This window comes from Echinops telfairi, unplaced genomic scaffold (genome assembly GCF_000313985.2).
Source record: "Echinops telfairi isolate 266 unplaced genomic scaffold, ASM31398v2 ScPeMD7_2;HRSCAF=8, whole genome shotgun sequence".
In the NCBI taxonomy this organism is placed as follows: domain Eukaryota; kingdom Metazoa; phylum Chordata; class Mammalia; order Afrosoricida; family Tenrecidae; genus Echinops; species Echinops telfairi.
The window spans coordinates 76058733-76080216 of NW_022103898.1; the positions used below are offsets into that span (position 1 = coordinate 76058733).

At 42.6% G+C, this 21484-nt stretch overlaps 1 protein-coding gene across 14 annotated transcripts in view; it reads left to right on the top strand.

The window, feature by feature from the left end:
- Positions 1-21484, top strand: part of R3HDM2 (R3H domain containing 2) — a 113951-nt gene that overhangs the window by 66850 nt on the left and 25617 nt on the right. For 2 of the 14 annotated variants that reach the window (XM_045293399.1, XM_045293355.1), the window contains 12 exons: positions 1856-2052; positions 4744-4767; positions 6603-6644; positions 9677-9763; positions 10285-10411; positions 11270-11348; positions 12488-12547; positions 13285-13425; positions 13823-13931; positions 16645-16740; positions 19640-19671; positions 19773-19826. In XM_045293399.1, coding sequence (XP_045149334.1) covers positions 1888-2052; positions 4744-4767; positions 6603-6644; positions 9677-9763; positions 10285-10411; positions 11270-11348; positions 12488-12547; positions 13285-13425; positions 13823-13931; positions 16645-16740; positions 19640-19671; positions 19773-19826 — 1016 coding nt within the window. In that variant the 5' untranslated portion in view covers positions 1856-1887. Of the gene's footprint in view, positions 1-1855; positions 2053-4743; positions 4768-6602; positions 6645-9676; positions 9764-10284; positions 10412-11269; positions 11349-12487; positions 12548-13284; positions 13426-13822; positions 13932-16644; positions 16741-19639; positions 19672-19772; positions 19827-21484 lie in introns of those variants that run through there. The other 12 variants (XM_030886176.2, XM_030886185.2, XM_030886177.2 and 9 more) reach the window with 7 other exon arrangements.

Here is a 21484-nt window from a genome sequence, read left to right on the forward strand (position 1 = left end):
TACAATTCCTATCACAATCCATACATCCATCCATTGTGTAAAGCACATTTGTACATTCATTGCCCTCATCATTCTCAAAACATTTCCTCTCCACTTAAGCCCCTGGCATCGGCTCCTCATTTTTCCCCTCCCTCTCTGCTCCCCCCTGCCTCATGAACCCTAGATAATTTATAAATTATTATTTTGTCATATCTTACGCTGTCCAATGTCTCCCTTCACCTACTTTTCTGCTGTCCGTCCCCCAGGGAGGAGGTTAGATGTAGATCCTTGTAATCGGTTCCCCCTTTCCACCCCTACCCACTCAGTATCGCCACTCTCAGCACTGGTTCTGAAGGGATCACCCGCCCTGGCGTCTCTGTAAGCCTCTGTCTTTTAAGAGGGGACAAGAAGATTCAGAATTAAAGTACAGTCAGTAGCCATGTAAGGAGAAACCTCCACAAACTGTTTTGGAGCCAAGTATGTTTGTTTGACTCTCAACAGTTGCTTGTGGACGTGAATCCTGAATATAGAGTATCAATTTCTGTTTCTGAGTATGTGTTTGAAGACAGTGTTTGCTTCTTGGGGTGGTATCAACAGTAAGTGATAGAGAGCCAGCCAGCCCCAACTGTATATGTTCTGTATTACCGGGAGGTAGTCGATTGATTGACTGAACCCAAATGGTTAACAGCAAAGTGAAGTCTCCCTAGTCCTCCAGGGAGAGAACCAGTCTTTCTGAATGACAGAGGATGCAAAATTCTCATTATACCTTTCAGTTTGTTGAAGAAAAAGGGACGATTTTCTTTTAAGATTGTATAAGCATCGTCTGATTTTGTTGTTTGTCATGGAGGAGCAGTTTGAAGTTGGCACCTGTCTCCGTTTCCTAGTGCTGCTATAACAGAAGTGGGTAGGTAGCCCAGTTGGGGAGCCTCTTGAGTCCACCATCAGAGTCTCAGCCATGCCGGTTCCTTCCTTTATGTAGTCTCAGGCATTCCTTGGTTCCTTGGCTTTGTAGGCAGTCCTCAGGTGGCACCTGCTATCCATGTGCCCTCTCCCTTCAATCCCCCATCCTGTATGTACAATTCTCTCTGTCTTATTCCAGAGTGGTTAGATTGATAGCCTATCCTTCTTTGGAATGATCAAATTCATATAATGAAGAAAACTCTATCTCCAAATAAAATTGCCAGTATAGGGCTAGAATGCCAACACTTATTGAAGAGAGGAGGCAAAATTGAATTCATAATAGCAATGTGGTATTTGTGGTAGTTGAGGAAATTCTTGGAAAAGGAGAATGTTCCTTTCCAATGCTATGTAATATGTTTTTCTTCTTTCTGGAGAGACTGTAGTGAGTTTAACTCCAAGGAATGATTTGAGCTGAAAACGTGGACAATTTCTCTATGAAACAAAGGAGAATAAATTTCCAAGTTTGTTCCAAGAGGACTTGTGCTGAATTGCTTTAGAACTGATTCCTGGTGGACCTCAAAGTAATTATACTGACTAAAAGAAGTCAGACAGCATGTGATTCCAATTATATAAAATTCTAGAAAATAACAGACCAACCTGTAGGGATACAGAGCAGATCCGTGGTTGGCTAAGGTGGTGGCAAGGGCAGGGAGGGCTAACTGAAGGCCTGAGGAAACCCTGGCCTGATGGAGATGCCCACTACCTTCATTGTGATATTACTTCCTTATCAAATGGTACATTTTAAATATATGAGGTTTATTTGGTCAATTTCTACCTCAATAAAGCTTTTAAGAAAAGAGAAACTCCAGGTTTAACATTGGTCAGTGTGCTCTTTTCTGAAATAAAGGAGGCTGCTGAAGAAAATATCACAAGTGAAATTCCAGTACAATTGAATGTATTTGTTCTTTTCTTTTAGGAGTCCATAGAGGCTGCTGTATCCTACTGAAGATGTCTAACAGCAACACTACTCAGGAGACCCTGGAAATAATGAAAGAATCGGAAAAAAAACTGGTGGAAGAATCTGTAAACAAAAGCAAGTTTATATCAAAGGCTCCAAGTAAGGAAGACATTGAGAGAGATGGTGAAGAGACCAGCTTGCGCCAGGAAACACAGGTGAGGATTAGAAGTGCATCACATGTGTGCACATTGCTTATCCTTGAATGGAAGTATGATAGGGTGGCACTGGAAATCCATAGAAAGCCAATTACTTATAGCGACAATCTTGATTCTCGCTATAAACTCCAGCTTCAGCTTTCGAGAAACATTTCCCCTTATTGACTTCATTGAAGTCCAAAGAGGACAAAGTAAAATTTCTAATTTACTGGGGTCTGGCTCCACTGATTGTTGGCTGTATTTCCTATACTTTGTTATTTTCAGGATATCAAAATAATAATAAATTATATACAAGCATATTTAACAAAATGGCTCATACTTTTAACTCTTGAAACTGGAGCTTCCTGGCTTTACAGTGTTATGTTCATGTCTTGGCAGTGTTAAAACAGCATTTTCTAGGTCAGAAATAGTCTCTTTAACTTGTCACTTTCCATCTAAATTCATATTGCTATACCAAAATGGTGGCAGTAGATGGCAAGCCAAGTTTCTCCCAGGGTTTCCCGTGGGTGCCCAGCCAGCCCGGCGTCTTTAGCCACCACTAACCAACTGTTTGTAGCCCTGTGGTCATTCTGATTTCCTGTTTTACCCAAACCCAAACCCAAATTGAATGCATCCTTTTCTTCATGCTCAGGGGTCTGATTGGCCCTTTTTATAATCTTGGGAGATAATTATTCTAGCTAATTAGTCATTTAAAAAGCAGGAACAACAACGTTTTGAAAGGTTTAGAAACTTGAAGCATGATTTCTCTAGATGTGCCAGTTCACCTAGATCTTATCTTGAAAGATGAAAGCGGAAATTAGACAGCTCTCCAAAATACTTTGTTTTCTATTTTTCTGCTGTCTTTCCTCTGGCTCTCTGTCCTGGCTGCTTTTCTTTCCATTATCTTTTCACATATGAGTTAGTGGTTATCATTCTCCATTCATCTTTCCAGAGCTTTGGAGACAAGACTGTCTGCTACTGTTCTAACTATACCTCTAGGCTAACTATACCTCTGTACTGATACTAATAATGAATTTTCAGTCCTCAGCACAAATAAATGTTAGATTTTGATCATGTGTTGTCATATTACGTGAAAGATAATCAAATGGACTTTTGGTTCCAAGTTTTATTCTTAAAAGACTCTATAAAATCTGTTCTGAACTTCTGTTCTATGTACTTCTTAAAGACAGGCAGGGTTTTAAAAAAAAGGACATCTATAGGTTTTATAAATGAGAGCTCTAGTAGCATATGAGATTACAAGTTGGGCTCCTAACCTCAAGGTCAGTTGTTCAAACCCACCAGCTGCTCCACGGAAAAAAGATGAAGCTTTCTGCTAGTCAGGATTTACGCCTTGGGACCCTAAAGGCACAGTTCTGTTCTGTTCTGTTCCGTACGGTCACTAAGTCAGAATGGACTCAGTGGCAGCGGGTTTGGTTTGGTTGGTTCTGGATACACGCAAGGAACCCTGGTGGTGACGTTAGTGGGTAAGCATTGAATGACAGGCCTGTGGTTCAAACCCACTAGCCACACCAAGGCAGAAAGATGTCTGCTCCTGTAAAGATTCACAGCCTTGGAGACTTTCTTTATGCAATATCACTGTAAGTCCGAATCTACTCATTGACCGTAGAGTTTAGGTGCTCACTGATTTAAGTGTTTGAGCCTGTACATCCTAGGATGTTTCCAAAAGTCTATGGGAAAATTCCATTATCTGTTCTTTCTTTTTTTCCATGAACTTTTTGAAGCCCCCTGGTACAAAAAGGTGTGGAAGCTGGGGCTTAGGGTGGGCTGCCTGCTCTCTGATTTGACTCCTGCGCCTGCTGTTCAAGTAGGTGGAGAGCTGCTGCTGCCATCTGCTGGAGCTTATGAGCCTTTTGCAAAGTCTTTGGTCTTAATCCTTCCTCCTGTGGACCAGGGCCTTAGGAAGCTCTGCCTTCCACTATTTCCCAACCGCTCGTTTCCTTTGAATGCCTATAAAAAGTCTATTCTTTTTCTTACCTCTCCTACATACCCCAGACATCTCCTCAAAAACTAACTGATGAACGGGAGCTGGAAGGTATGGGGTAAGAGAACTTTGGACTGTGTGAAATGCATACCTGGGTCAGTGATTGAAACTCAAATCTCCGTTTCTGCAGAAGAGTGATGCAAAAGACAGGTTCTGAGATTTCTTTTAGGATAGCAAAGCAAGCCCCCACTGAACACATAGTGAACTTAGGTGTGCCGTCTCAATAATGGTAGTTCCCTTCAGACGCTGCCTTAGGCTGAATCCTAGATTTCTCAGCATGACAGGCTGTAACCTATTCCCTTGCCTGTCAAGCCACCCTCACCCTACCTCTAATATCTGTTTCATACATATTTATCCTTAAAACTCAATTCAGATGTGTCTTTCTCTAGGAAGTCTTCCTTGGCAACCTTATTCCTCTCATTCCAGGTCTATACTCATATCCTTCATTTAAATCTTACTCCTTCACAGAGCTACAAGCTCTTTCAGACCCAGAATTAGGTTACTGTGGGCTTCCCATTGTATTCCCAAGACGAAACAAAGTGGCTTGCACATAGCAAACACTATTAGTGGATGTATGAATTTCCGTATTACTAGGACTGAGTTTGATGCTTTGCTATCTGCTGTGTGCTCTTGGAGCAATTCCTGTGAACCTCTGGAATGCATGTTTTGTACCATGTTGTAATTGTCTGTTTGTCTGTCTTCTTCAACAGGATTATGAGTTTCTTTTTGACAAGGTTTGTGCCTTTTATCTTTGTATTTCCCAGTAGCTAGCATGGTGCCTGTCACATGTTAGGCTTTCGATATATGTTTGATTTTCTGATAGATAAAAACTATCCATTCTGAGAAGTAAGCAAAGTCATAGGTTGTTGGCAGGGGTGAAAGTGGTACAACCTCTTTGAAAGACAATTTGATGATACTCTATACCAGTGGTTCTCAACCTTCCTAATGCTGCGACCCTTTAAGAGAATTCCTCATGTTGTGGTGACCCCCCCATCATAAAATTATTTTCATTGCTACTTCATAACTGTAATTTTGCTACTGTTAGGAATTGTGAAAAGGTGGTTCAACCCCCCCAAAGGGGTCGCAACCCACAGGCTGAGAACCACTGCTCTATACAAATGAAAATGGACGCTTCTAGAATTTTATTCAGCAGATATACGGTATTTGTAGACATATTCAAAGTTCATTTAAAGTAGCAAGAGAATATAAGCCTCCTGAATGGTACAATTTAAAAGACTGGTAAAAGAAGTTATGGTATAGCCACATAACAAGAAAAACATGGTGTTTTCTATAGAATTATATCCTTGTGGGGGGAGGGGGAGTTAAGCATAGTCCAATGCAACGTGTACAGCATACTTCTACTTGTTAAAAACAACAACTGTGTGCATGCATGTGCTTATGAGCTTCTATGTGCATAAAAGATCTGTGGAAATATCAAGAAAAGTTAATAATGGTTGCCACTTTAGGAGTGCTGGGGTCTGATGTGAAAGGGCTATTTTTAATTATATTATACCTCTTAAAGGTTTGTAATTTGAAATGGATAGTGGCAAATACTGCTTCAAATTCTAGAACTGCTGCTCTTTCTGTTGCTGCAACAGATCTTGCCACTGATAAAGACATGTCTGCTCTCCTGGTTCTCCGGCATAACTAGTAAAGAAGAGAAGGGGAAGAGAATCCCCTTCCTGCCCCATCCTTGCTGCTACTCTGCCTCTGTCTGGTTTCTTCTCCCCCATGCTCCTGCCTCAGTTCTTTGAGTTTCATTCCAAACATCTCATAACTGCTGCATGCATCATTATCCCACATATAAGCCATCCCCTTTTCCCCAAAGCCTGAATTTTTACTTCACAGCTATTTGGAAACTTTATCAATTAATTAGTGATTTCTTCTATCATGCCACCTTAAGTCCTCAATCTAACTTCCTTAGTTTCCATTTTGTGCTTTGCACATTCTTTCTCCCATTTGCTCTGGATGTCTTATTTTTGTCTTTCCTCTTAACCCACCCCATCTTATACCCCTGACCCAGGTAGGCTATAAGAACCACCACCAGGAGCTTAGACCTGGGAGAGCCCTTATTCAGAAAGGGGACCATTAGGAAGAAGAGTCTTCATTGTTTTCCTGCAGCCATAGGGGGTATCTTCGGGCATCTCAAGTCTGAATTTCATGCTGTCCTATAAAGATGCTAGTATAAGTTATGACTGCGGCTCAGAAGGTACTGTCTGTAGGGTTAGATAGTCTTGTGTTCAAATCTGGGGAAAGTGCCCTCTTTTACAGAAGCATCCTCATCAGGAGAGGAAACCATGGTTTGTCCAAAAGTAATTTTTCTCAGCTTGTGAAATGGGCCAGCCTATTGTTGAGTGCCCTGTTGAGTTGTGATTTGGCCTTATGTGGACTATATATATAGTCCCTTCTGTGTCACAGATGCTAGAAGTGCATTACACAGAGAAAGTAACACTGGTTCTCCTGGCTTGCCTACTGTAATGGCTTTCACCGGGGATATTTTTGGTAAGATGTATTGCTTGTCATTTAAGTTGACATTTCCCCTGCTTATGTTCTAATCCTGTTCTGACAGAGGCGGACATCCAACCATGGTCACGCCAGGAAACGAGCCAAGGTGAGACCCCTTCTGCTTTCTTTACTTGGGTCATTCATAATAATTTTTGCACATGTATACACACATATGTCCTATTCATCTGGTTTTATTTTCTCCAGTATCGTGAGTTCAGGCACAGTCTAATACTGATGCTTGAAAGGACACCCACCTGGGGCCTCTGAGCAGAGCCGGGAGCACTGGTCTTTGTTCTACTGTGCAGCCAGTTGTTCTGCTCGCCTCAGACTTCTTTAGGAGGATGGCTGCCCACGTCCTTTTTGTTTTTGTAGGGTCTTGGGGGGGCGGGGTGCAGGGGGGAAGGGGGGAAGAGAGGTGTTAGTCATGTAAGTTTTTCTTTAAGATAAATCTTGCTCCATTAGTAGAAATGACCCAACATTTTTGGATAGCCTAAAAATACAGGCATTTTTTGATGTTTTTACTTTTTAGGTTAGGGCAAGGAGGAGGGTTTTGTTTTGAATCATCGTATGATAAAATTAGTAATAAGCACAGGTTATTTTAAGGAGAATTATCAGGAAAGACTATATGTGTTGGTGTGTGATAGCTTTTTAATTAGCTAGCGAACGGTAAAATATCAAACTTTTCTTGCAAGGAGGAGCATTGTCACCAGAAGTAATAATTATGGGTGCCAACCCCCTTCCACCCGAAAAATAATGTCAACGTCTAGTGACTGAGCTGGAATGTGGCCTGGGTTTGAAGAAGACCAGGCAGCCTGAGAAATGGGCTCTGCCCTGCCCTGCATGGCCTAATCCACAGTGATGGGCATAATATTGAAGGGTAAACCCAAAGGGTGCCACTTTCTGCTACTTGGATTCCTCCGAGACTTTTGGGGCTAAATAAAATAGTTACTATCTTCATTTTACAGATGAGGAAACCTGGACATAGAGAGATTGAGTAACTTGACTCAGGAGAGTCTGTAGCAAGTGGCAGAACTAGCCTTGAAGTCAGGTCTTCAAATTGCATATTCTTTTCACTATCCTGCATTACCTGGCATGCACATACCATGTCTTGTACTTTTCATCTTAATTATAAACCTTGACCGTATTGTAGGAACTCTCAATAAATGTTCATAGATGTGTGGCGTAGTGGTTACATACTGGGCTGCCAACCACAAGGCCAGCAATTCGAAACCACCAGCCGCTCCAAGAGAGAAAGGCTGGGCTTTCTACTCCCGTGAAGAGCTACAGTCTCGGAAACCCATAGGGGCACTTCTACCCTGTCCTCTAGGGTCAGTATGAATCAGAAATGACTCAGTGGCAGTGACTTTGTGTTTTGGTTGTATCAGAGCAGTGATTGGTACAGTAGATTTCAGATCCTTTTTGAAGAGTGGGGGTGGGGAAGCAGATTCTGTAACCAACTGAAGTAATCCAAATGGATTAGCTTTTTATAGCATTAAATCAGCAGTACACATTTGTCTTTTTTTATTCTTTTTTTAGACACTTCTTTCCATACCCTTACCACTTCGGGTTTGGCATTATTTAACACTTATTGTCTAATATATACCAAGGAATGAGCCCTGATGCCATAGTGCAGTACATATTTGGCTACTAACCAAAAGATTGACGGTTCAAACCCACAAGGTGTTCCATGGGAGAAAGATGAGGCTGAGGCTGTGAGTCTTATAGCTCCTACCGACAAAATTAGGAGTTGAAGTTGGGCCTTCTGGCTCTCAGATCCACTGTTTTTTTCTGCAATGTCATACTGCTGTGTAGTCACAGTAAACTTCTGAGTCTGAAATTTGGGCTAGACTGCTATTACAGGATAAAGCATCTAGGGTCTTAAAGGCTTGAAGGGAAACAAGCAGCCATCTAGCAGGAAAGCAACAGAGCCCATGTGGAAGAAGCACACCAACCCATGTGATCACGAGGTGTTGATGGGATCAGGTATTAGGCATCAGGCGTCAAAAGACTCAAACAACCATTTTGATGTGAACGACGGGGGTCGAAATGGAGACTCAAAGCCCATCTGTAGACCAATTGGACGTCCCCTCACAGAAGGGTCACAAGGAAAGGACAAGCCAGCCAGGTGCAGTATAGCACCAACAAAACACACAACATTCTTCTAGTTCAGTGGTTCTCAACCTTCTTAATGCTGTGACCCTTTAATACAGTTCCTCATATTGTGGTGACCCCCCCAACCATAAAATTATTTTCATTGCTACTTCATAACTGATTTTGCTACTGTTATGAATTCGGTGACCCCTGTGAAATGGTTGTTCGACTCCCAGAGGGGTCTCGACCCATAGGTGGAGAACTGCTGCTCTAGTTCTTTAATGCCTCCTCCCCTGCCACTATTATGACCCCAGTTCTACCTTACAAATCCGTCTAAACCAGAGCATGTACACTGGTACAGAAAAGAGCTCTCGATGCACAGAATCCAGGACAGATAAACCCCTCAGGACCAATATTGAGAGTAATGATACCATGAGGGTAGGGGGAAGGTGGAGGGAGACGTGGGGAGAATGGGGAACTGACCAAAATGATCAACATACAACCCCCGCCCCCCAGGGGGACGAACAACAGAAATGAGGGTGAAGGGAGACAGTGGATGGTATAAAATATGAAAATAAAAGTAATTTGTAAATTATCAAGGGTTCTCAAGGTGGTGGGGAGAGAGGAGCTGATACCAAAGGCTCAAGTAGAAAGAAAATGTCTTAGAAATGATGATGGCGACATATGTACAAATGTACTTGATACAGTTGATGTATGGATTGTTATAAGAGCTGTAAGAGCCCCCAATAAAATGATTAAAACTTTTTATAAAAAGAAAGAAATTTGAGCTAGAAAGAAAGAGGATTGAATGAGGTAATTTTCCAGTTCTCTCTCCAAAATAGCCATTTTTGTTTGACATACCTACTGTTGCAAGCAAGCCCATCATTTTTCAAGTGAATCAGGAACTGATAGTAGGATCTATTTGGGGGAAGGGGGAAATGCTATTTAATGCAAATAGCAGCAGAGCCAAATAGGATGCTTTTCATTTAGCCAAAAGCTTTCTGAGCGCCCACCAAGAGAATATTTATGTGTATTTGGTTTTCCTAGTCTAATTCCAAGCTGAAGTTGGTGCGCAGCCTGGCAGTGTGTGAGGAGTCCTCCGCCCCATTTACTGATGGGCCACTGGAGACCCAGGTAGGTCCTTCACAGGACTTGGTGCTTTTTTGTTGTTTTGAGCTTGGCAGTTGTTTGGTAAAACGTAGCATAACAACCAGCAGAACAACCTCCACTATCAAGCTGGGGAATCAGGACAGAAGGAGCTTCAAAACAAAGCTATTCCAGTAAAGGATATGCGGGAGATCAATGAGGTCTTCACACCTAGACCTCCCAGGATGATGCTGACCAGGCTTCCATCCGAGGTCTGAGTCTTTTTTTCCCATACACTCTTCCTCTTTCCATCTGACAATTAGTCCAACCGGGCAGTGTCACAGTGAGCTTTTCACAAAGTAGACACGATTGCTAACAGGAAAGGCATAACTAGCCTTTACCTTTTGATAGAATGAAAGCACCAGCAAAAAAATCTCATTAACGTAATACGTTTCTAAGAGGAAGTTGCCACCCCAAGATTTACCCTCTTTGAGACTCCAAGGGAGCTTCGAGACAATTCAAGTCCCCTTTCCTCCCTTGGTTTAAATGCATCTTTCTCTTTGCCCAAGGATATAATTCAGTTGCATATCAGTTGCCCCTCTGACAAAGAGGAGGAAAAGTCTACAAAGGATGTCTCTGAAAAGGAAGACAAGGACAAAAATAAAGAAAAGATCCCAAGGAAGATGCTGTCCAGAGGTGAGAACTTATCCCCTCTCTCCTCTCTCCTAGCACCCACTGCTCTTCACTGGCCCAGCAGCTGACTGCAGTGTTGCCTGGGCGGTACCTCACTTGCTTACTTTTAGTGCTTCTCTAATACCCTGTGCTAGGGGCTCACAAGACCCGAGCAGAGAAGTACTTTATCTGCATTGATCTGCTCATTGGAGTACATTGCAGTCTGATCTGATTTTATTTGTGTTTCTGGAATAAACTAGGACATGGATAATCACTGGTAGCAGGTCCTCCAGATACCATATACATTTTGGTTTGGGGATGGCTGGAATCATTATATTTGTCTCTATTTATTAGGTTTTCTTTGGGTTTAAATTCTTGGGCTCGAAGGAAAAAGACATAGCCCATAAAAATGATAGTTGGCAGCAAAAAGACAATCCTGACATTAAATACTGAAGCGAATCATCCACCAAGTGAAATGAGTCACCCATAAATGATCAGCATGTTAGAGTGAGCTCGTTCGGTGAGATGCTGGAAAACCCAGCCCTGACTGCCCTTACCTGGAATTTATTTTTGTTTGCTAAAATAAAATCTATTTTGTTTGGACCAAGGCATTCTGTAAATACGTATTATTAATGAGAAGGTGGCTTTTTAGTGTGGCACTGATGCAACAATATGACCCAGAGTCCTCATTCTGTCATGCTTGTAGGGGATTTTGGTGGGGCTGGCAGATCAAATCATTCTAGTTTTTAGTGCTACGACCCCTGAAGGTTAATTTCATTTTTCTATCGTCCTGTCTCCTGATCCCTTGTAGACTTCTGTTTATAGGCAGGTGTGCAAGGCAGTTTCATTTATTTTATATTTCTTTTGTTGTGGTGGTTCTAGACTCCAGCCAAGAGTATACGGACTCCACTGGAATAGACTTACATGAATTTCTTGTAAATACACTGAAAAAGAACCCAAGGTAATGACATGATTTGGTGGAAGGTGGGTGGGGCCAGAGCCAGAAGGATACCTAAGAGACCAAGCAGCTTCCCAGACTTCTCCTATTATTAGATTCTAGCCGCCTGACCCTTACCTTCCTCTCTCTCCTGTGTGCTTTTATATTCTGGGAAGAATTCAGAATACCCTCAGATTGAGATTTATGCTTTCTGGGGAGTTGAGGAAAATGTGATCAAAGAAGAAAACAGGGACAAAGAAAAATGTAAAGGCTTGTCAGTGCACTGTGACAAAAATTAAATGCAGAAGAAAAATAATGGTTTGTATATAACACAGGCCCCCAAACTTACTTGTCCGACTGTTCCCTTTTCAGAAAATCAAACAACCAAAAAATTACTTAGCACCCCCTGGCAATTAAAAATGTTTGCACCCCCACCCTCTCCACCCCCACCCCCAATCATTCCATTGCCTCCTAGGGGGCGGTATCACTCACTTTGGGGAACACTGGCATGTAAGCTCAGTTGTAATTGCTTAAGATTTCTGTAGGTCCTCCTTGGGACAGAAATGTAGGTGAAGGGAGACAGAAATGTGGATGAAGGGAGACGTCAGATAGGGCAAGATATAACAAAATAATAATTTATAAATTATCAAGGGCTCATGAGAGAGGGAGGAGTGGGGAGGGAGGGGAAAAATGAGGACCTAATGCCGAGGGCTTAAGTGGAGAGGAAATGTTTTGAGAATGATGAGGGCAATGCATGTACAAATGCGCTTTACACAATTGATGTATGTATGGATTGTGATAAGAGTTGTATGAGCCCCTAATAAAATGATTTTTAAAAAAAAGATTCCTGTAGGTAACCAGATATATAAGAATGAACCAGATGAGAAGGGTTGCCAAACAGAATTAGATTTCTGATGGAAAGCAAGATGCACAGCACATTCAGAAGGCATTGCAGAAGGTCAGCTTGAGCTATTGTAGCCAATAGTAGCGTAGGCTAGTGAGACCGAGTCACCTTTGCATTAAAGTCTGCACTTGGCATTCAGCTGTACCCTCCCTTTGTTTTCTGTCATGAACAAGTTGGGTTACCTTCAACCCTTGCTCCCAAGGTCTGTTAAACCCTGGCCTTTTCTTTGGTTTACGTCTTTTTTTTTTTTTTTAAACAGGGACAGAATGATGCTGCTAAAATTAGAACAGGAGATTCTGGACTTTATTAATGACAACAAGTAAGTTACTTGTGTGGAACACACATTTAGTGGTGGGAGCAGACACTGGAAGGAAATGTAGGTACAATTTTAGGACATCTGCCCATCAATTTTTTTCTTAAAGTCTGAGTTTTGAGGTAATCACTCATTGAGAACTAAAAAGAGTTGGGGGAAAGAAATCACAGTAGGACTAAAAATAATGTGAGTGAAAAATACAATGAGGTTTTCAGTTAGTTGTACAGATTTGAGTTGGAAAAGTTTCCTCTTTTTAACACTCTGCTTTCAACTGCTCCAGGTGTCTTGATGCTTAATTCTCCCTTTTCCTTAAAGCATTGTTTGGGTGGGGGACGTACAGCTTAAAGAGCCCTCCTAGGAGCTGATACCAAGGCTCAAGTAGCAAGAAAATGTCTTGGAAATGATGATGGCAACATATGTACAAATGTGCTTGATACAATTGATGTATGGATTGTTATAAGAGCTATAAATAAAATGATGAAAAGAAGAAAAAAAAGAGCCCTCCTAATGAGAATAGTGGGTCAGAGGGCTTGGCAATACTGTAGATAAAGAAGTTGAGGACGTCTTTCTGACTCTCGTGGAGTAAATATCTATCTTCCTTGTAATGAATAGACTTTGTTTGCGGGTTTATTTCTTTCACCTAAGACATTCCTCTTTTAGACGCCCATAAGAAAAAGTCCAAAGGGCTGTTACAGCTGAGATTTGCCCTTACTTCATTTTCTTTTCCCCTGGGGTTCCTTCAGTAACCAGTTCAAGAAGTTTCCCCAGATGACCTCCTATCACCGGATGCTATTACACCGGGTAGCTGCCTACTTTGGGATGGACCACAATGTTGATCAAACTGGGAAAGCTGTCATCATCAACAAAACCAGTAACACAAGAATGTAAGGGACTGGGTGGGTGAGGGTCCTGTGGGAGCCAGCGCTCTCTTCTGGGGAGTGGGTGTTGTGGAGAGCTGTGCCGTCAAGTCCCTCACGCAGTCAAGTCCCTCACGCACAGCAGCTCCTCCATTCAAGGCCTAGGGGACAGATAGTTGTAAAGATTGGCATTAGCCTTTGTTTACCTTCACTAATAGGACAAGGATAACCTTGGAACAAGACAAATTATAGGTGCATAAAAGAACAGCCTATAGGTCCATTAAAACCTTTATGTAACTTTTTGTATGCCCAACTCCAGAAAGCCACGAATATTGAGTATTAGTTGTCTATACCTAGGAGGCTTACTCTCTTAACAAAAGGTTCTTTTTCCTCCTTTTCTTCTGCATTTTTGTCCCAATGCCAGTCCTGAACAGAGGTTTTCAGAACATATAAAGGATGAGAAGAACGCAGAATTTCAACAGAGGTTCATTCTCAAGAGAGATGACGCCAGTATGGACCGAGATGATAACCAGGTGAAAAATGAAAAAGGGTGGACTTATAGAGAGCGATTGCAATAAGAGAAACTGGGAGGGGGGAAGGATGCTTGTGGGACAGAAAAAACTCAAACTCTTCGTTTGGAAAAATCTATATTGAGCTAGACTGAGTTGGCTTAATGTTGAGGACCAGTTACACTTGTTGAGCTGAATTGCCCCTTTCTGAGCCCCAGAGAGACATGGTGCTGAGGTTTGCTGGGTTTTCTCATTTGCCCTAGAACTCTCTCTGGCTTTGCCACTGACTTCTAACTCCAAGTCACTGTGGGACAAAGCAAGGTCCCTACCTGCTTCAGCTTTGATCCAGCTGATGATTTTATACTGTTTTTTGGGTTGTTTTTTTTTTCCTTTAATGGTTAAGGATTTTTTGGGAGTCACCAAAAACTATTTTATTCCACTTCCACTCTTAACCTAGCTCAGGACTAGCCTTGAACTGGCAAAGATGTAATCTAATTTATCCACTTATAAAGGTGTTTCTAACTCCTTCCTGAAAACTCCTTACTCTTTTCCCAACTTGTTCCACCAAGGTGAGTGAGTTCATTTGATTTTGATGCTGAAAATGTCAGGAAGTCCCCTATGTGATTCACTCTGTGGGATAAGATCTGCCCATCCCTTCAGGCATCGGCCTGACAATCTCCTAACCCTTTAGCTAGCAGGTTGGGGTAGTTTTCCTACCTAAAAAGAACGTTTTGAACCAACCTGCTTTTGCTTTGGCCTCCAAATGGGTTTAGATTGAGAATAGAATAAAAATTTTAAAGAATGTGATTGGGTAGAGCCAATGTGATTCTTGCTAATTAATGATAATCATGATACTTTACCTCTGGAATCAAATTAGCTCACAGATACTGTCTGGTCTTGAGATCAAGACCTTTCCTGCTGCTTGCTACTTGCGTATTTGAGAGTCCTTTGAGAAAAGTGCCATAGTTCATATGGACAAACGCACTGGGTCTGATTGAAAACAAAGGAACATAACAAAATTGTGAAAACCAAGAAAGAGCCTTTCCATCCTGATGCCCTTCTCTCCATTTACCCAAAACCCCTTTTCTGTGGATCAGGAGTTATTTAGGCCTATAGAGACACATTGTCAAGGAGTGAACTCTGCCCCTTTGGTGACCGTGTCATCTCTCAGCTTTAGGCTTGATGCATACTAGGGTAGGCTCTGTGTACTTTCTGTCTGTGGTGTTAATAATAAGCATAGTCATTGCAACTTTTGCATGTCTTTCCCTCAACCAGGCTCTGTTCTAAACGTATCACCTGTATGATCTCTTTTGGTCCTTTCCACAACCCAACATAGACAGGAGTTATTTACCTTACTTTACATATCAGACAATTGAGGCTAAAATATATGAATTGTATGCTTGAAGTCAGACTGCTGTGAGCCAAAGCTGAGCTTCTGCCCCACCTCAAAGCTCCTTGATGACCTTTCAGTTCTGCCACTGGTGTACCAGTACTAACAAGGAGGGTATAGCTCCTCAAAGTCCTGTGTCATCTTGGAATGAGACATTTAGTAAAATTTGGGTTCTCAAGTGAAATTTAGGTACTTCAGGCTGGTGAGAACGAAATCGAGTCACCATTGATACTTTCAAAGTTTTGGCTGTCTCCAAAGACTGGAAATCAAGGAAGTCAGCTGAGAGCAGCACTCACCTTCAGATTGCCTCATCTGAAGCTCTCACAGCCCCCGGAGTTAAGACTAGACTCTTTTATGAGCTGGTGACATTCATTCGTGTCATCTCTCTCAGAAGCTCCTTGCCTGCGAGAACAGTGGGGGAAGGGCACTCTGCAGCACCATGTCCAGGACAGTGGCCACGATCCGTGGGCCCAGAGAGGAAAGGAGAGCAAAGGAGACGTAGCTCGTAGGCTAGCCAGAAGCAGAGCACTGATCAGTCCAGCCAGCCCTTGTAGTCACCACACTATATTTCTGAGACTGTAAGACTCTCTCCTCCTTTCCTTCTGTCTCTCCCTTCCCTCCACTGCACTTTATTTGTCTGTTCCTTTCTTTGTTTATCCTTCTTTTGGTTCTGATCTCCATTTTCCCCCCTCTTTTTGTTACTCTGTTCTTTCTTCGTCTCTATTTCTGTGTCCTTCCCACCAGTGGCAAAGCTAAGATGAGGGGGGAAAATGCTTAGACTTTTGAGTTTAGCTTCGCCCTTGGATTTTCATTTCCAAGGCTCTCTTTGCTGAGCTGTGTGTGACTTGGCTCTTCGGGCCACGGCATTAGCAACTAAAGAAGGCAGACGATCGAGTGCAAGGTCTATGGACCTCCTCCTCCTCCTCCACAGCCAGCTCTGCTAAGCACCTAACTGGTCCTTCTCCCTCTCGGGCTTCCTTCTAGCCTTTGCTCTCCCGCAAAAGACATGTTGATTTTTCCAGGCTATTGTCTTGATCCTTACTGGAGAGCACCTGATTACAACAAGAAAGCAACTCAGTCCTTGTAAATAGATATTCTGGGGGGTGGGGTGATGGACAGTCCCAGCCATCCAGAAAACCTGATCTCCCAAACTGCATGGTCAGATGTACCCAGTAAAACCTGTCCAGGACTGGAAATTTTATTTCTTTTCTTCTTCTTTTTTTCCCCCCTCCCCCATTTTTTTTGGATGGCAACTATAAACTCTCCCGGTTTCTCTTCCTTGCTGGTGTGCAGTGAGCTTGCAGTACGAGGAGAACTTAACTAGCTTAATTCTGCTCATCGATCTAGATCAGAGTTCCATTGCAGGATGGAAGGAGGAGCAAGTCAATAGAAGAGAGAGAGGAGGAATATCAAAGGGTCCGAGAGAGAATATTTGCCCGAGAGGTAAGTGTAGCTTCTGGGAGTTGTCAGCTCATAGCTTTTAGCTCTTAAATCTTTGGAACTGTGAATGGAATGAACCCTCCGTAAATGTTGTTGGTTTTTTTGTCTTGTTTTGATTAACCAACATCAGCCAGCTCTCGTTTTAGTCTCTAAAATTCAAAGTAACTTATTGGGAAGCTACAGATTTTTAACTTGTGCATTCTGCTGTACAGCGTACAAAGGGACCAAAAACTTGGAGTGGCTGAATTTGGTAGGTATGACTAGACTAAATATAGAAATGGTTTTGGCAGGATGTACGGAAGGGCCCTGGATCTTGCCTGCCAAAACCTCTTCCCGCTTACCCTCTTTCACTCCCACTGTCTGTTTTAGGCATCTTTGTCCACACAGCCTAAACACTCATCTTATCTAGCCAGCTACCTATCTAGGAGATTTGGAGAAATTTTAGTGCACAGGTCTGATATCATCTTCTGTGAGCCCCACAGCCCATCGAGGGTACCACTGTCGCCTCCAGCCCCGCCCTGAGCAGGAAGTCTCTTTCTTCCTATGTTTCCTCCTTTGCTTCTTTATTTAGGACAGGAGAGGTGCCATGAGCCCAAAGGCAACTTGAATCACTTTAGGCAACTTTAGTCTTAGGAATTTTGACCAAATCAAACATGCCTGGTATTCCTGTATCTGGTTGCCTTTGCCTTCCAGGCTAAAGGTTACAGGATAGCAGAAATTCAAGAAAAGGTGTGGCTTGGTAAGAGGTGACTGAATCTCCAGAAAGTGTGGGTTCAGGAGAGCAGCCCCATCACACAGATTGGCAACAGAAGAAGAAAGACCAACCTCCCTTTGTTTTCTTTAGAGGGCCAGTTCTAGTCAATATACTTGGATGGACACAACTCTCCTCCCATTCCCCACTTTCCTCGCCCTCATCAAAACCAAAGCAAATAAACAAATACCTTTTTATCCTCACCTCGCTCAGAAAACTGTTATCTCCAACTCGACAATTTGAACATATTCCATTGACTCAAGAGACCCAAGTGTCTCCAGGAATCCTCGGTGGAGACAACTACACAGCAAATCGAATGTACTAGATTCCAAGGAGAGGAGTCTTCTTACCCTCTGTTAATGTACGTTTGCATCTGAGTCAGAAAAAGTTGTTCTTCCAAATTAGCCAACCAATGTAGCTTTTTCTCTACCTGCAAATCACCTGGGTGGAATGAGAGGAGAGATGTCATTTGTACACAGTGTCAGTGATGACACTAACCTTTGGACAAAACAAGTGGATGGAAAAGCTTTATCAACACTTAGATAGTACTTACTGTCTTTCAGGTGTGAGGAGGCCTGGTGGCGGGCATGGTGGTTACACAGTGGGCTGCTAACCACAAGGCCAGCAGCTTCAAACTACCAGCTGCTCCTCGGGAGAAAGACAAGACTTTCTACTCCCGTAAAAAGTTACCCAGTCTTAGTCTTCTAGGGTTGCTGTGAGTCAGAATCGACTTGAGGGCAGTGCGTTGAATTTGAGGTCTTTGAAGCATGTTTAAGCACTTTATGTAGGTCGCTCATTTAATCCTTACACCGGGTTTCATTATTTCCCCTGGGTTATAAATGAGTAAGCACCTAAGGACACACCTAAGGTTAGCAGAAGACCTAGCATTTCAGGCCGTCTACCTCTAGAATTCCTGCTCTTAGCCCCTACACTAACCAAACCACCCTCTCTAACTTTCTCTGCTCTGGGATCTTTCAATTAAATGCCGGTGGCATCATAGCCCAGCTGACTACCTGCTTCACCTGCACGTGGAAATGCCAGCCGTTAGCAGAGCCACAGATGTTCTGAGAGCAAAGACAGCTTGAAATAGACTATTGAGACTGGTTCTCAACTGACATCCCTAACAAAGGCAAAGTATTTCTTCTGACCTTTTTTCCTCCTGATACCTAGTCTTATCAAGCCTCTCCTGACATGTGTATTCTTTGTTAAGTCTTTGTAGATTTTTCACCTTCATTGCAGCACTTCCTGACTCTTGTCATAGTAGATGTATCAGAAACTTCAGAAGGTTTAGACAAGGAGAATGGCCAAAGCCCACTGTGCTTCAAAGATGCCTACAAGGGGAGGCTGGCCAGCCAAAGGGAGCAGATTAAGGGTGGAACTGCCGTTTCTGGGGGGCGGGGAGAGGAGCAGGAAGCAGGCCCAAAAGAAGGAGAAGTGGAATGAAGGGTGTTTGGATGGAAACGCTGCTGCTGCTGCTGCAGCCTCCTGGCGCCTGAGCCATGTGTTGGGACAGCTCGCATGGCGCCCCTGTGCTCAGCAGCTGGACACTCCACCTTGATGCTCACTTCACTCAGCTCAGTGACTTTGTCAGGAAATGATTCCCAAAGAGAATGTTTCCGACTCTGAATGCTCCCATTTTTCTTAGGCATCTACCCATTTCCTACCCTCCTTGGGTCTCAGGTGTGAAAGTCTTTCATTTTGGCTAGTGCAGAGCACAGAAGTCATGGAAACGGATTTTCCCAAACAAACAACTCTGTTCCTTTCTCTTGCGTCCTTCCCTTTGAAGACAGTCCTTAGGACCAAGCACACCAGTTGTATTGTTCAGTTAATCATTAATGAGAATAAATGTAACACTGCAAGGGAAGTAATAGGTTAATGCTTTGCTTCTCCCCCTTTCCATACTCCTTCCTACCTTTATCACCCTCTCTTTTTGAACACTGGGTGGAAAGGCTAAAACGTTGAATGCTCTTTTCCATTAAAGATTGGGTGTGTGGGTGTGGGTCATCCTGTCCCTTCCTGCTCCCTCCCTCCCTATTGGTGGGTGAGCTCTGGTTTAAGGACCTTGGGTTTTCATAGCATCGTGGACACCCTTTTTGGTTATGCCATGCTGTTTTCTTATAAGTTATTTTCCGTTTTCTCCCCCTCACCTAGACTGGCCAGAACGGATATCTAAATGACATCAGGTTAGTACCACTTAGCATGTTCCCTGCTTTTCATTGAGCTTTTTTGTCAGTGAGGTTAATATAATCCTGTAATGATGCTTTTCTTTGATGTTAACCAACAGACTCTCCAAAGAAGCCTTTTCTTCTAGTTCTCACAAGAGAAGGCAGATTTTTAGGTACCTCTGTGTGATCTCTATCTCCTCTCTTTTTTTTTTCTTTAAGTTTGTTTTGCTATAATCTTTTCAGCGGAGTAAGTTTGCTCCATGCATGGCTGCTTGTGAAATAATTCAACTAGTGGTTTTTGCAACATTGTATTTTTTCCCCATTTAAAAAAAAATTGGCTCTTTCTCAATGACTTTCTTGATTCCATTTTGAGCCCTACATAAAGTTGTGAAGGGGATCCGATAGCTGTGTCTGGGATAGGTCCTGCTCCCGCCTAGAAATTTGGTGGAGCTGGGCACATTTTTAAAAATATATAAATCATTTTATTGGGGGTGGGGGGAGCTGGGCAATTTTTAAAAACTTGATCATATATTTATATTAAGATCAAAGAGTTAAGTGTCTTCTAGTTGCCTTTTCTAAATGTGTGAAGAGATGAGGGAAGTTTCTTTTTGACCCAACATAGTGTTTTATGCCTTTAAGAAATAATAGCATGTGTGCGCGCGCGCACACACACACACACACACACCTCTCTATCACTCTCTATGGATAGTTTTGTTTTTGAGATAGTTTATAGGCAAGATGACCCTAGAAACTACAAATGACCTTTCTGTTTTAGAATAGGCTTAAAGCATATTCTTTATTTTAAAGCATATTCTTTATATGATTATTCATAAGTACTTGCTCTTGGTGCTGGTGAAAACTTGTTTTTACTTCCCCAGGCCTCATATTCTCCACTTTCTTTCTTTTTTTTTCTACTTTCTAATTAATCTTGAAACTCTTCCTTGAATTCTCTTAATCCCACCCCAGCGGATTAAATAGGGCATGGATGAGGGAAGCACTGTTTTAGGGCCCTGTCCAGATGCTAAAAGTCCAAGTGGTGTGGTGGGTTATGTGTTACATTGTTAACTATGAGGTCAGTAGTTAGAATCCAGCAGCTGCTCTGCAGGAGAAAGATTTGGCTTTCCACTCTGGTAAACAATTACATTTTTGGAAACCCACCAGGGCAGTTCTGCCCTTTCCTATAGGGTCATTAGTAGTTGGGATCAACTTGATGACAGTTAAGAGTGAGTCAGTCTTAAATGATGAATTAAAAAAAAAAAGTGAGTGAGTGAGTCTTGATGTCAACTCACTTTAAATATATTCTTTCCAGTGTTACTGTCCCAGTGGAAGACCTATAAAGTACAGAGAACTTGCTTGTTTAACTACAATTCAAGTGTCCCCCTTTCCAAAGGGTTTCTTGTTCACTCCTGAGCTAGAAAAGGGCTGACCGATTCAGATGAGTTAAACATTTCATTCTCAGTCTTTTCATTGTCCTTTCCAAAGGTGGGAGCAAGGTGTTCTACTCCCATAAAGACGTGCAGTCTTGGAGGAAACTTGCGGGGGCAGTTCTGCTCTGCCCTATAGAGCCACTATGAGTTGGAATCGACTCAAAGACAGTGAGTTTCAGGTTGGCTTTTGGTTTGCCAAAAAAAAAAAAAAAAGATAGACCATGTGGAACAAGGGATTTGGGGGGTAGGGGATTATTTTTCTCTTCCCCGTATCTCTGAACAACCCCCCTCCCCACCCAGACCATCCTGTACTGAGGCCCATCTGAAAACCCCAAGCAGAGAGGGACTCCATGGTGGTAAGGGATAGAGCCATCCACTTTTTAAAAAAAATTACTTTTGCTCTA